A 16,287-nucleotide genomic window follows, 5' to 3' on the forward strand; every position below is an offset into this window, starting at 1 on the left:
GAGGCTGTAAATCTTTACAGGAGCAGTAAGCCCCATCTTTCTCCCATGGAACAGCTGGTAGTTCAGAACTGCTGACCGTGAGATTAGCAGCCGGATTCATAACCACTACGCTATATACTCCTGGCTACATATAGTCAATACTAAATTGAAATCAAATAACTTTATTGTTGTTGTTAAGTACCATGGAGTTGGTTCCGACTTTTATCTACTTTGAAATCAAATAAACACTTATCCCAGTAAATTTCTGTATCATAGTTACCAGTATTATTGACACACTGTATTCACATAAAAGCTATATATCTGAAGTATATTTATATACACACATATATATAAACATTTAAATAGAGAAATTTCAAATGCCCCCTAGATTTTTAAATTTACAGCTGTTACTTTAGAATAACAGTTTGCCATTAGAAATTATCAGACAAAATGTTTATCTTCCTGAAACAATTTTTCTCTGATTCCTTTTTCTCATTTTGGACTTACAAGATTTCACTTTTAAATTTTCCTTTCAGTCACTGTGGGAGTTCCTTGTATGGTGCTGTACGGAAAGCACTGGATTGCAATGCAACTCTACTCAAAACAGTTTTGGTGTAGGGCTGCTGAAAGGGAAAAATATACCTTGAAGTTCAACAAAATGTGTCAGACTGCAAAGTTGTTTGAACTGCAAGGTCGATGGTTCAAGCTCACTAGCTGCTCCTTGGAAACCCTATACAGGGTCTCTATGGGTGGGAATTGACTTGGCAGCACTTAACAATAATATGCCTCAGCTATTTTATCCTTAAGATGGTAACCTATATCATAGAGTTGGGGGGGGGGGGGGTTATGTGCTTTGGAGTCAGTTTTGATTCATGTTTTTGTTGTTGTTAAGTGTTGTCGAATCACTTTCGACTCATAGTGACCCTGTATAGAGTTTCCAAGCAGCAGCTGGTGAGCGTGAACCACTGACCTTGCAGTTCAGACCAGCTTTGCAGTCCAGCACATTAACCCACAGTGCCACACCAGGACTCCTATTGATTTTTAAATAAGCAGGTCAAACAGTAGAGTTCAAAGGAATCACATTTGTTTCAGAAGCATATGTCAAAAGACCATGGCCCTTAGACATTCTGCAAACCTAGAACTAAATTCTTCCTTTCAGAGCAACTTTGAATCAAACAGTAGATAGGAGTATAAGAAGAACAGGAGCTCTGGTAGTGTAGAGGTTGTGAGTCAGGTTGTTAACCTCAAGGTCAGCAGTTTGAAACTACCAGCTGTTCCGCAGGAGAAAGAGGAGGCTTTCTGCTCCCGTAAAGATTTACAGCCTCGGAAACACTATACAGGGTTGCTATGAGTCAGAATCGACTCCACGGCATACTTCCACCAACATAAGAGGAACATTTATACCAGGAAGGTGTCATTATTTAACTAAAAGAGATCAAAAGGACAGCATTTGGCCAGGGATAAAGTTCAGAATGCAGGAAGGGACAGTAAAGAAGGACAGACAAAAACTAGAAGTGAAAAGTGTGTTGTTACATTGTGGGGAATGCAAATAATGGTACCAAACACAGTGTGCATGAATTGTTGAATAGAAAACCGATTTTCTGGGTAAACTTGCACAATAAAAAGTTCTAAAAAGCCAAAGAGAGATCAAGGCAAGGAAATCTCTGTGAGGAATTCCTCCTTCAAATCATTTAAAATACTCCAATTCAGTAACTACTTTTTATTGGGTAAGTTTTATATTTTAATTGAACTGAGTGTTTATTTCCCACATGGGTCAAAACACTGCGTGGCAATGAGCTAAGTGTAACTGCATCACAGCTACAAACAAGGAGCTTCTCTGAATTCGGAAAATGTAAGATAACTTTAGAAAACTTTAACACTTCAAACAAAAGAGAATTTTTAATCATTGGGAAATGATTCAACAATTTATTTACAAGTTTGTAAAAAGAATGGGGATTTCTTTACATTTGTATTACAGCTAATACTTTAAAATTTCTGTGCCTAAAAATCTGAACGTATTACAAGGGTAAGATTTCACAGAACATGTTACCGTTTTTATGTAATGGAAACAATTCTGAAGGACCCATAAGGAGTTTCCTTACCTTGCACTCATAGAGAACACAGACTCCAGACAAGGAATAGACAGTATTTCTTTCTCCTTCAAAGTAGTTTCGTCCTTGAAACTGGCATATTGCTTTAGGATAAAAAGAATACATATTTTTATTAGAAAAAGTAGTATACAGGCATTTAGAACATTTATAACAGTACTGCACACGTTCACATACTTTTCCAAGGAGTCTGGATATCTATAAACTTAAATTCAACCTACCGTGAGGCACGTGAAGATTCAGAAGTTACTGCCCATTAAGTTCAGAGAGCAAAATAAGATGTAAAATGGTAACAATTAGACTCTAAAGAGTGATTCCAAATAGGTCCCCCTGAGGACCTACTCCCAATAGCATATTAAACAGGTGCTTAAAAAACTCACTGCCCCTGAGTTGATTCTGATTCCTATACACTCTTTTGGGCAGAGGAGGACTACTTCAAAGGGTTTTCAAGGCTGTAAATCTTTACAGAAACAGATAGCCTCATCTTTCTCTCATGGAGCAGCTAGTGGGTTTGAACTATAGACCTTTCAGTTAGCAGCCCAACATTGACCCCAGTCTGCCACCAAAACTCAGGGCAGCAATAGACAGGGTCAAAATAAATAGGAAAAAAAGTTCATTTTTGATGTACCATTACAGAATTTTAAAAACAGAAAACTAGGAAGAAGCTACTTTGAATTCAACCTACTTGAAAGTGTTGTGCTTTATAGCTTATTATTATTGTATATGCAGGTATCTATGTGTTAGAGACTATGATGGCTCTGTAGGTTAGCTCTACTGGACTGTAAACCACAAGGCAGTGGTTTGAGACCACCAGTTGTATCTCGGGAGAAAAATGAGGTTTTCTGCTCCCACAAAGATTTATAGTCTCAGAAACCCTATACAGGGTTAACAAGAACACATATGAGTTAAGGAGCCTGGTGGCACAATAGTTAATCACTCATCTTCTAACCGAAAGGTTGGTGGTTCTAAACCACAAGTAGCTCTGTGAGAGAATATTACTTGTGTAATGATTTCTGTAGCGCATCCTATAAGGTTCCTATGTGTCCAACTCAACTTAACAGCAATAGAATTAGTTTTTGTTAGTCTTTTAAGCTTGGGGTTGTCTTGTGACTCACGACAACCCCATGTGTCAGAGTAGAATTATGGTCCATAAGGTTTTCAGAGGCTGGTTTTTTGGATGCACGATGCCAGGCCTTTTCTTTAAAGTGCCTCTGGGTGGGCTGAAATCTCCAACCTTTCAGAGAGCAGCCTAGCACATGAACCATTTATCATACACAGCTCACCACATATGTGTTAGAACATCCTCTTTAGGATGTTGAAAATTCTTTATCTGGCCCTGACTTGCTTCCATTCCAATTACATAAAATTTTAAGATATAGCCTCAGACTTAGTGTGAAAAATGTAATTCTAATTAGTGAAATGTATATTGCAGTTGTTGTTGGTAAAGTACCATCGAGCCAGTTCCCGCGCACAGTGACCCTGTACCAGGTTTCCTAGCAGAGACTGGTGGCTGACCTTGTGGTCATCAGGTCAATGTTTACCCTACAGAGCCACACCTGGACTCCAGTGAAAGTGCGTTGCTGTTGTTAAATGCTGTCCTGTCAGTTCCAACTCATAGCAACCCTACATGGGCTTTCTGAGAAGCAGCTGCTGACTGTGGTTCAAACTGACCTGTAGTCCAGTGCTCATCCTGGAGTACCACACCAATGAAAATGCATACAGAGTATCACAAACATTTCTCTCTGAATTGTGTAAGGTATTTACCATTCACACAAATGTTTAAACCATAGAAAGTCTTTGTTTTCAAATAGTTTCACATACTCATGTTGACACATTATCTAAAAAAAGACAGATTTACCCTGAAGCTAATGCAGCATAACCTTTAAGACTCCTACAGCTTTGGCTCCTTTCAAGACCCTGAATTAACAACTTCTGTTTCCATACTTTTTTTAAGTTTTTCTTTGAAAATACACACAATATGGTAGATGCTTCAGAGAAGCGTAGCATTTAGATCCATCCTGAGCTATTAATTACTTTAAAACACCAATAATAGTGAGCTTCTTATACAGGAACCTGAACAGACTAAGGCAGTTTGTTCTAACGCTACTAAATACATTTGTTATTTAGTCCTGGTGTGGTGCTGCAGAATCATACTCTGGACTGCAAGGTCAGCAGTTCAAACCCACCAGTCACTCCATGGAAACCCTATACTGGGTCACTATGAGTCGGAAGTTACTCCATAGCACTTAACAACAACAACATCCGTATCTTACAAACTTCATGTGTACATGTCCTTTTATTTTAAGACATGAATTAGAAGGAAATCTTTGCCTCTTTGCAATTTTTATCTTCCCGTTACCTTTAAAAGCATCAACTTGCCAGACAGTAATAAAAAATTAGACACACTTTTATTGGTCATATTATAAATATATGAAGGAACTTCAAAAAGTTCATGGAAAAATGTAATTAAAAGATAATGGTGTTGTTCCAGTTTTTGAAGCCCCTTTATACATGAGGCTTCAATATGCACATCTTATATATGGGGCTTATATATGCACATCTTAAGTATAACCTAACGTTTACCTTTACTGAAAAAATAACTATCTAAAACTTCACATTTAAATAATGGAAAGCATGCACATTTTTAAATGTCATCCTTCAATGGATCTCCTTACTCAGCTTTTACTAACAAATGTTACTATATAGCATAATCTAACATAAAACTGATTTTAATTCTTTGGAGTTTGCTGGAAAAGAATACAACTTACTTGTTGGCTAGAACTTGCTCACTTACGACTATTCAAAGTGAGACCAATTTGCCAATTGTATGCTCTCTCTAATACTGTGAATTAAAATACCGTGTGCATTTACTTATTTACTGAGCCTGCCTGATTGTAAAATATGTGTCTCCAGCATGGATATTTAAAGTGTGCTTTCTTGTTTCTTCTGTGGTCCAGTAACCTCAAAATACCAAGATCTGGCATACTGAATGTTCAATTACACCTAGTAAGTGCTACACTTTATAAGATAATGAGAACAAACAAAACCTTCTTACTTCACTTCAGCACCTGCCATACAGTGGTTTCTAGGTCTATTATATCATATGGCTTGATAACTGCAACCTATTTATGTCTAAGGGTATGCTGAAGAGAAAAATCAAAAAACAAAACCTGACACTTTCTTATAACAAAGGAAAAGAGCACTGCTAAAAAAAAAAAAAAGGAACCACAAGGGTAAACTCTCCTTAGACAACGTCTGATGATAATTTAATATTCATGCAGAGCAGATGGACCTTCTGCTCCAAACTCTTAATTCAAAAGACTCAAATGGGTAACTTGTGGGACAATAGGGCACCAAATGGAGCTTGGCAGAGAAGCAAAAAGCACAAAAATGAATGAGATCACAATTGTCTCATTCTCTTTCTAGTACTGAGCACTAACAGGGTGAACTTGGCTTAGGTACAACCCAAAATAAGTGACTTTTGCCTCATTTCTTTTTGTGTGATTCTCCACAAGTCTGATGTTTTCCATGAATAATGCTAATCAGCAATACTAGCAGAGTATGCCTTGCCTCCACTCTTCCTTCTAAGGAAAAGAAATCATTAAGACACTCAGAAAAGCCAAAACTATTGCTGAAATTCACAATTTCAAAATCCCTGAAAATATTATTAGAATGACAGGAGCAAATTGAAGGTGTCATCATCATGTTAACCTATTCGTATGTTTAACAACTGTTTATTAAGCTCCTAGCACATTTCTGTAACAAAAACTCTGTTAAGTACAGGGATTGTTGTTGTTAAGTGCTTTGAGTGGTTCTGACTCATAGAGACCTTATATAGGGTTTCCAATGAGTAGTTAGTGGGTTTGAACCCCCACCCTTGTTATTCACAGTCCAGTGCTTATCCTACAGTGCTACACTGGGAGTTTCAGTACTTGTCGGGATTAGGTAAAGGAATTCAAAAGTCACATGTCTTCACTATTATATTCTGTAGACATATATATACAAGTAGACTCCTGATGTGGCGGTTTAAGATAAGTAGGATAAATTCAGAATAGACTCAATGGCACTTAAAAACAATTATAAAGGAGTCCTGGTGTGGTACTGTACGATAAGATAAGTACTGGTCTGCTAACACAATGTTGGCGGTTCAAACCCACCAGCCACTCTTTGGAAACCCTATACAGGATTTCAATGAGTTGGAACAGACTTTATGACATTTAACAACAACAACTATAAAACAGTCCTGGTGTGGTGTGTAAGATAAGCACTGGAGTGCTACACAAAAGTTCAGCATTTAAACTCATCAGCCACTTCTCGGAAACCTTATCCAGGGTCATTATGAGTCAGAAATGACTTGACAGCATGTAACCAGAACAACTATAATGAAAGTCAAACTGAAATTTTGAAATTGAGGAATTAACCCTTATGAACTGGCAGGAGATAGCTGGGTGAAAGTTAAGGGAACAAACAATAGCTGGTGAAGGATGGAGACTGAAGCAACTGTAGAAGTCATCAATTCCTAGAGCTAAGGACAGGAGTCCTTGTGTGGCGCTGTGGGTTCATGTGCTGGACTACAAGGTCAGTTTGAACTGCACCTTGAACTCACCAGCCACTCCTCAGAAACCCTGTACAGGATCACTGAGTCTGAACTGACTCCACAGCACTTAACAGCAACAACAAGGACAGGAGGTGTAAAGGATTACAAGCACAGCTGCTAACACATGGTCAGCAGTTCAAATCTACCAGTTGCTCCACGGGAGAAAAATGAGGCTTTCTGCTCCTGTAGAGATTTACAGCTTCAGAAACCCTATGTTGTTAAGTACTGTCGAGTAGGTGGCTGGCGGATTTGAACCGCTGACCTTAGGGTTCAACCTGACCCTGTGGTCAAGAGTACTTATCATACAGAGCCACACCAGAAACCCTATACAGGGTCACTATGAGTCAGAACCAACTGGATGGCACCACACCACCAATGCAAGAGAGAAGCATAGAGGAGAGACTATCTACTGGGGTCTGTAATCATGAGAGACAGAGCTTCTGCCACAAATATAGCCTTGACCAGAAAAAAAAACAGATGAAGTTGCATGGTCAATTCTCTTCCTCCCTTCAAATTTCCTACCAGCACCTCCATGTGCAAACCCAACAGAAAAGGGACCAGGGAATTCTTACACTACCAAAGCCTCCTCCAGCACAGAGTAGGGCAGAGAAGGAGAGAAAGTGAAGAGTAACCAATAGAGGTGGCTATTAGACTAATTCACACCAAAAAAAATTCAGAGATCTAGTTTAAAATTTACTATCTTTTAAAAGGGCATGAGAGAATAAAACATATAATTTTGAAGAAGAAAAAGATAGAAATTTTTATTTAAATATACATCACACTTAAGAAAAATCTAAACAATTTATCAAATGAGATGTAGGCTGGAGCGGCGGAGATCAAATGTCAACATAGAAGATTAAAAGTAGATTAAAGCCAGCTTCTGCAGGTATCAGGGCAAATCCTCAAAGGTAACACTAATCACAATGAATCACACAGCTACAGGGAAATCTCTAGAATTCCCTAACCAAAAAGCACCTGCCTTCTTCCCTTTTCTCAGTAAAGGAAATCATCTCCTCAATGAAACAATGAGGGAAGAGATATTTTTTGCCTTTAATATATGTTTTTGTTAATTCAATTATATTAATCTCTTCTTTATTAGTATTGATGTGCATGTGTGTGTTTTCATGTGTATGTGTGTGTAACACACACACACAAATACACACATATACACACACAGTTGACCCTTCAATAACAAAGGGATCAGGGCTCCCAACCCCCACCCCAACCATGCAGTCAAAAATTCACCTATTATTTTTGACTTCCCAAAATCTGACTACCAATAGCCTACTACTGATTGGAAGCCTTCCCAATAACCTAAGTAGTTGATTCACACATATTTTGTATGTTATGAATTATACTGCACCCACATGAAAGCTGCATTTCAACACAAGATAAACAGATATTTTTCGAAAAGTACAAGGTTATTGTGCCTGTTTGCATAGCTGCAGTGACAGCTTCATGAATTTACTTTCTTTCTTTCTTTTTTATATCATGGTCCTTACACTGGCTTTATTTCTCTTGAAATGGTAGGGAACTGCAGCTGCAATCTATGGTGCATATCAAGTTAGTCAACGTTTCCGTGTAATGTCATTACTTTTCTGGTTTCTTGGGAGCACTTCCAACATCACTAGTGGCACTTGGATGGGTCTTGTGGTATTATTTAAGGTTTATGCTGTTGCACTAAACATGATGAAAAATACATAAGAACTGTGAGAGATCACTTTTTACAGCAATTTAAAATTGTATGCAATTTATGAGAGAGATGACATGCTCACATGAAGATGATTACTACCACACAAGGTTTTCATCAGATACTTGAAGCACTTTATCTTCCAGCAATAGCAACAGGAAGTAGCTGTGAAATTTTTACAGTAGTAAAGTATGTACTACAGTTAAGAACAAATCTTTATATTTGTTAACATTTTTCTCAACTTCGAGAGGTACCATATATGGTCTGTGTATGTATGTATAAGTGTTGTTAAATTTTAACTTTCTATAATAGATTTGTGTATGCTTTATATAGTAAACCAGACTACATATATTTTATGAATTCATAATATACCTAACTTTTAATGTTTTCAATATTTCTCAGCTACAATATTCATCTGTGCGTTTTTTCAAACTATCATAAATCTCCAAATTATTTTCAATGTATTTACTGAAGAACATCCTTGTAAAAGTACCCCTGTGCAGTTCAAACTTGTGTTATTCAAGGGTCAACTGCATAGGTTTAAAGTTAGAAAAGGTGTGCATAAGGGCTGTATCTTTTCCCCATATCTATTCAATCTGTATGCTGAGCAAATCCAAGAGAATGAATTATATTAAGAATGGGGCATCAGTATTGGAGGAAGACTCATTAGCAACCTGAGATATGCAGATCATACAACCTTACTTGCTGAATTTGAAGAAGACTAAAAGGAATTTCTGATAAAGAACAAAGACTAAAGCCTTCAGTATAGATACTACCTCAACACAAAGAAAACAAGAATCCACACAACTTGACCAATAAATAACTTCATTATAAACGCAGAAAAGATGAAAGTTGTCAAGGATTTCATTTTATTTACTTAGATACACAATCACTGTCAATGGAATCAACAATCAATAAATCAAAAGATGTATTGCATTGAGCAAATCTGCTGCAAAAGATCACTTTAAAGTGTGGAAAACTACAACTGTCCCTTTAAGAACAAAGGTGAGCAGCTATCGCAAACCAGGGTATTTTCTAATGCCTCACATGCATGTGAAAGCTGGATAATGAATAAGGCAAGCCAAAGAAGAATTGATGCCTGGGAATCTAGGTGTTGGTGAAGATTTTTGACTACACTCTGAACTGCCAGAACAGTTCTGTCTTGGAAGATGTACAGGCACAATGTTCCTTGGATGTGAGGGGAGTGTAGGTTTGTCTTGCAGATTTTGGACCAGTACTTTGTTATTAGGAGGGACCAGTCCTTGAGGAAGAACATCATGCTTGGTAAAGTGGGAAGTAAGTGAAAACAGAAAGCTCTTCAATGAGATGAACAGACACAGTAGCTGCAATAACGGGCTTAAACATAGCAAGAGTGTGAGGATGGCTCAGGACTAACCAGTATTTCTTGCTGTTTCACATAAGGACACTATGAGTTAGAACTCACTGACTGTACCTAACAATATGTAGTGGCACTACAGGATAAGCACTTTAAGGTCAGCAGTTCAAACCCACCAGCTGCTCCTTGAAAACTCTATGCAGGGTTGCTATGAGTCAGAACTGACTCCATAGCACTTACCAACAACAAAATCATATAGTATATCTCATATTTATTTCCTTACATAAACTCCTAAGTCCTCAACCATGTGCTACCTTAAAGAATTATATTAACTAGTCTATAATTTCAAAGTTATATGCTGAGTGATTAACTGAGTATATTAGGTATGCATTTTTAAGATGAGAAGGTTAATATTTATTCATTCATATAGACTGGTCACTTTGAAACTGTAAAAGCTAGGCCTCCATAAAATCAGACTGGTTCATAGCACTGCAGCTACTCTGTTTAAGTATCAAAATTAATCAATGTCAAATGCATATTTACTTTGACTATAGTACATGCTGCTGTCCACGTAACTCCAGAGAGTACCAGTCACATTATTTGCCATGCAAATTATTTCACCCAATGCACAGCCTGTTCAGCCACATGTGAGGACTGCAACATTAATAAGATATTGGTGAAAGTCAATGGGGTGATAAAACAATTGGTGTATGTATTTTCAAGGCTATGTTAGGTATTAATTATATAGTTATTTTTGCATGCTATGGAGAGGGTTCCTACTTAAAAAGATCCTATATAGGGTTTCCAAGGCTGTAAATCTTTACAGGAGCAGAAAGACTCATCTTTCTCCCAGAAAATGACTGATGAATTTGAATTGCTGACCATGTGGTTAGCAGCCCAATGTGTAACCCACTATGCCATAAGCAAGATCAGCAGTTCAAACTCACCAGCAGTTCCTCAGAAACCCTATACAGGGTCACTATGAGTAGGACTCGACTTGACTGAACTTAACGACAATACATATTTAACTTATCCAAACTTATATAGTTGTTATTATTAAGTGTCATGGAGTTCGTTCCAACCCTCTACAGGCTTTTTGAGGCAGTAAATATTTGTGGGAGCAGAAAGCCTCATCTTTCTCCTGCAGAGCAGCTGGTGGGCTTGAACCACTGACCTTATGGTTCTCAGTCTAGTGCTTATCCTTCAGAGCCACAGCATTTCCAATTATATAGTTACTATTGCTGTTGTGGTACTGTAGGATAAGCACTGAATTGAGAATCACAGGGTCAGAAGTTCACACCCACCAGCCACTCCTCAGAGCCCTATACAAGGTCACCATAAGGTGGAACCAACTCACCAGCACTTAACAATAACAAGAAGTACTGTAATTATGGAAGGATCTGCAAAAAAAATTACATATTACATACATAATATACTCAGTTTATCACTCAGCATATAACTTTGAAAAGACTGTCTAATTAATTTTCCCAATATCAATACAATTAACAGCCATGGTATAACTCCGTAGGATAAGCTCTAGACTGTTAAATGAAATGTCAGCAGTTCAAGTCCATTAGTCACCCTCAGAAACTTAAACAGGGTTGCTATGAGTCAAAATCAACTCAAAGGCACACAACAACAATTACAACAAGTAGGCAAACAAGTAGTAGTACGAATGCAAATTGGAAAGTCATCAGTTTCTCAATCTGTGCTATAAAATATTTTACTGCACAGATTGAGAAACCAGTTAAATGAAAGAAACCAGTAATGATCTGAAAGTCTTAAAGTACACATTAAAATCCTGGTAGCGTAGTGGTTATGAATTGGGCTGCGAACCTCAAGGTCAGCAGTTCGAAACTAGCAGCTGTTCCGCAGGAGAAAGATGAGGCTTTCTTCTCCCTTAAAGATTCACAGCCTCAGAAACCCTGTGCAGGGTTGCTATGAGTCGGAACTGACTCCACGGCACATAACCACTACTAATCACTGGAGTCCTGGTGTGGTGCTGTGGGATAAGCACTGGACCACAAGATCAGTTTGAACTAAACGCAAGATCAGCAGTTCAAACTCACCAGCAGTTCCTCGGAAACCCTATGCAGGGTCACTATGAGTAGCACTCGACTTGACTGAACTTAACAATAATTCATATTTAACTTATCCATTTTATTATTTAAAAAGATGAAATCACTGCTTTTAAGTTGGTTCTGACTAATAGCGACCCTGTATAGAGTTTCTGAGGCTGTAAATCTTTACAGAGCAGAAAGTCTCATCTCTCTCCGCAGTGTGGCTGATGGGTTTAAACTGCCAACTTTGTAGTTAACAAGTGCTCATCCTAGAGCACACTGGGTCTCCTTTCCTTTTTCTTGTTGTTGCTATTAAGTGCTGTTGAGTTGATTCCGACCCATAGTGACCATATTTAGGGATCCAAGGAGCAGCTTAAACCACAGACCTTACAAGGTTCAAATAAATGACTTTGCAGTCTGATACATTAGTCCACAGCGCCACACTAGGACTCCTTCCTTTTTCTTATTGGATTGAAAATACTTGAGTGTTTTTGAAAATTCTCAGCTGTTATCACTGAAAATGATTCAACAAAAACTTACAAAGCTATAAATATCCAAAATATAACCAGTATAATCATTTATGTGAGAAATGGGATTTATGGTTTCTTTAAAAAGAATTTTAGAAACACCAGGTTTAAGTGATCTTTGCCTTGATTAAACTGGCTATTAATGGCAGCGATTTACAAATAGGAGTGACTTTTATGTGGTATTCTTTGAAACTTGGGTTTCCTTTAGGAGGTCGTTCTTAACAATCCTAAATATAATGGTAATTACTTAATTCTAAACCAGTATGATAGTTATTTGTTAGCAATATGCAAATTAAAGTGGTTGGATGGGAAAATATCTCAACTATAATTATTCATGAATTTTTAAATTATAGGTTTTTTTTAAAAAAAAAATGTACACTAACTGCATTCATTAGGCATGCTAAGATTCCACAGAATCAAACAAAAATATGTAAATGAGTTTCAATATACTTAAAAGACTCAACCATACTGCATTTATCCAACCCACAACATTTTTTATGTTTTTAGACTCATTTGGAGTTCATTCTTAGCAATAAGGTAGAAATAAAAGTCTTGAGTACCAACTGATACAAATTAATCCCTCCCTCCTTGACAATGCTGAAATCTACTAAAGCACTCAACAGGTTGTACACTTGTTTATCTTTCCTAGATGATGACTGGACCTATTCTTCTTAATCTTGATTCTTATTTGACTCCTAGCACTGACCCAGCAAAATGCACTCTAAAAGTATGTGAATGTTTTGGTAAAGTCTATTCCAGATTCCTGTTTGATAAAGAGCCTGTGTCAAATGAACTGGACCTCTTTGACCCCCACTTCTTCCTTATTGGTTGTATTTGGTCTTATTCTAAGTTTTTTTTTGTCTCCCCTCACCCCCGCCTGCATTTTATAGTAAAGGTTTTATGAAGTGGGTTTAAAAGAAAGAAATTGTCTTTTGTGTAAAATGGAAGTAGACTTTCCACAGGAGTCGCTCTGAAGCATCTAAAATGCAAGCATATTTTTCTCAGTTTGTGAAAAAGTATCTAGCTACAATTATGTTGTGTTGGTGGTGTTAAGTGTTGTCAAGTTAGTTTTGACTTATAGTGAGCCTGTATAGGGCTTCCGAGGGGCAGCTGAATAGGTTTGAATCACCAACCTTGTGTTTAGCAGTGCAGTGCTGACTATCATTCAGTGCAAACTCACTAACTGCTCTTCGGAAACACTATACAGGGTCGCTATGAGTCAGAACCGATTCCACAGCATCTAACAACAACAACAACAATGAAAACTAGCATGTGCAAAGGAAGTCAGCTTCTTTCCCTAAATAACATCAATGTTTGTGTGTCAGTGCTATTTTAAATGATCAGAATTTCAAAGGGTTTAAATAATTTACAGGCTGATTCATTATACATGAGCACTTCCTTTAACAAAATCTCATTAATTGTTTGGGAATCTGATGGTTTGTAAAACTAATATTAGATTTTAGAAAATGAGATCCTGAAATGTGGCACACCCTTCTTGTCTGTTTTATATGTGTAATGTCCTTGGGCTTCTGCAAGACTAAAAGAGTTCTTCTCCTAGGGGGCCTCAATTCAGGTCAGTAGCCTATTCTTCCAATAAGAGAACAGGCTCTGAAACCCCATAAATCTACCAGTAGTAAGGGGTTAGAAGGCAAACGTGGATAAAAATAACTTCCAAAATAGAACAAGAGTAAAAATTCAAACCTACTGTCCAGATGAACCTTTAGGTTAGAAGTGTTATATGCTGGAAGAACAAGAATTGAATATTTTAGAGGATAGCACAAAAAAAGGTCTATTGCTAAAAGTAAGAGTTCAGTGCTTTTAACTTTAATTTGGTTTTATCCATTTAAATTGCTATTTAAGATATATGCTGAAATTATTTTGATTTAGCTGTCTTGCCATCTCTAGGTTTCTATAAAAGACAATGCAGTGATTTCACTATGAGTTTTAAGGAGAAATATAGATTGTACCAATGCACAAATACTATTAAAATGCCAGCACACGAACACAGATGACATAACAGGTTTTATTATCACTTTACAAAGAAAATAAAATGCATAATACAGTAAGGAAAAGTTTGCACATTGTCATTTTCAAAGCCAGCACTAGAATCCATCTGACAGTCCTTCTGTGTATCTTTTCATACTGCTAAAAACCTAGTGAGCTCAGTCAAAACTTGAACATCTAATATTTGGTTTAATTTTGTGGAACATTTTTCTGAAATAACTGTCATCTTTTACACATGTTGCTTTGATATGATACTGAAGGGGTGTTGAACATAAAGTGCTTGTGAATTGTAAGTTGGGATATACTTATTATAAGTCACATATCAGTGTTTAGTTAGAAGCTTACAAGTAAAGATTCTAAAACTGTGATTGTGCTGTTTTAGAATAGTCTCTGGTACTCATGTAAAAAAACAGGGAAGAGGTAAAGGACTATCTTATTGTGTTTTAAAAAGTATTGATGAGGGAACAACACAATTAGGTGTACATTTCATTAATGTAGAGCCCTAAGAAGCATGTTAATATTGCCTTCCATTGTGCAAAGGATATGAGCCAAGAGAAGAGAAGAAGGACAAGGTTAAAAGGAACAAGCTCAGTGTAGAACACAAAAAGCTAAAGTGCCAGAACAAGTTGGAGGAAGGAGAGAGCAGAGGGAGCCACAGGAAACAGAACAAATGATAAAGCATATTTCGATGGAAGAGGAGAAAGAAAAGCAGAAAGCAATGAAAGGATATTCAGAAGAAGCAAAATAATCCCATAACAACTTATAAAAAAGAAGAGTGGCAAAACTTGGTGAGAGGAGGAGCATTTCTGATAAATTACTGACAACCAAACACTGTTCTAGAAAGGCAGCTTCTCTGCCTCCAAGGAGCATTCAGCCTGACATGGGAGACAGATGGACATCCACTAATTACTTCTACCTCACACTAACTATACCCAACGCAGAAGCCATGTGGGAAGATAAAAGGAAGAAGCAAGACTTGCAAGGGTGCAACTAGAAATGCATCACAGAAAGGGAGCATGTGAAAATGAGCATTGAAGGAGAAGAACTTTAATATGATTTAATCAGAGAAAAGTACTCATACTATGTTCAGAGAACAAAAAAATTGACCAGAGAGATGGGGATATAGAATGTCAGAGAGAATAACATAAAGGGGAGTCTGGCAATGGAGGATGGAGACAGGTTATGAAACAATCCAGTGACAAAAGAAGGTGTCTGTACTTTACTCCATAGGGGATATTTAGCCACCAGATTTTGAGGATGGGAATCATGCGATAAAACTAACTTCATATTTTTAGAAGCAAACTCTATGGCTGAGAAATCAAACATGAGGATATGAGTTAAGACTCAATTGCAGGAGTCAAAATAGTATATATGTGTTTTCAAAAATGAAAGCAATGGGTATAAGAGACATTGTAGGACTGGAAGGTATTGACAACTAAAAAGATAGGGGAGGTTAAGACAGAAAAAGCACATGTCTCTGAAAAAGGAGAAGTCAGTTAGAAGGATTGGAAGATGATGATTCCCTTAACAAAGGGTGAGAGCACAGAGTGAAGCACGTTTGGAGTAAGGAGGAGAATAATGTTACATTTGTGATACCAATGAGAAAAGCATGTGGAACAGTCTAGAAGATAGTTGAAAAACAGGCAGATGTCAGGGCACAACTCAGGTTTGGAATCATCAGTATAGGAAAATGAGATAAAGACAGCTGAAGTTACTAGAGCAACATCATCAAATAAGGATAAATGGAGAACAGTCAGAGAGGTACAAAGAATCCCAGCATTAAATAAATGGACAGTAAAGAATAAAGGTAGGTCAAGAATCACTGCGCAAACAGAAATTGTTACCTTTTTTTGCCCTGCCCATCATGTAAATCAAATGTCTAGGGACATTAGTCTCGCTCATATGATCTGAGAGTAAATAGACAAAGGCTCACAAAACAGGCTAAATGCTTTAGAGAAAGGAAGACCACTTAAGGGAAATAAGACC

At 37.3% G+C, this 16,287-nt stretch overlaps 1 protein-coding gene across 3 annotated transcripts in view; it reads right to left on the reverse strand.

Moving 5' to 3' along the window:
* NELL2 (NEL-like 2 (chicken)) overlaps nucleotides 1-16,287 on the reverse strand; it is a 646,329-nt gene that overhangs the window by 347,188 nt on the left and 282,854 nt on the right. For all 3 annotated transcript variants that reach the window (XM_006865319.1, XM_006865320.1, XM_006865318.1), the window contains one exon: nucleotides 2,082-2,173. In XM_006865319.1, the coding sequence (XP_006865381.1) occupies nucleotides 2,082-2,173 (92 nt within the window). The remainder of the gene's footprint in view (nucleotides 1-2,081; nucleotides 2,174-16,287) is intronic.

Source organism: Chrysochloris asiatica, unplaced genomic scaffold (genome assembly GCF_000296735.1).
Source record: "Chrysochloris asiatica unplaced genomic scaffold, ChrAsi1.0 scaffold00077, whole genome shotgun sequence".
Lineage (NCBI taxonomy): Eukaryota > Metazoa > Chordata > Mammalia > Afrosoricida > Chrysochloridae > Chrysochloris > Chrysochloris asiatica.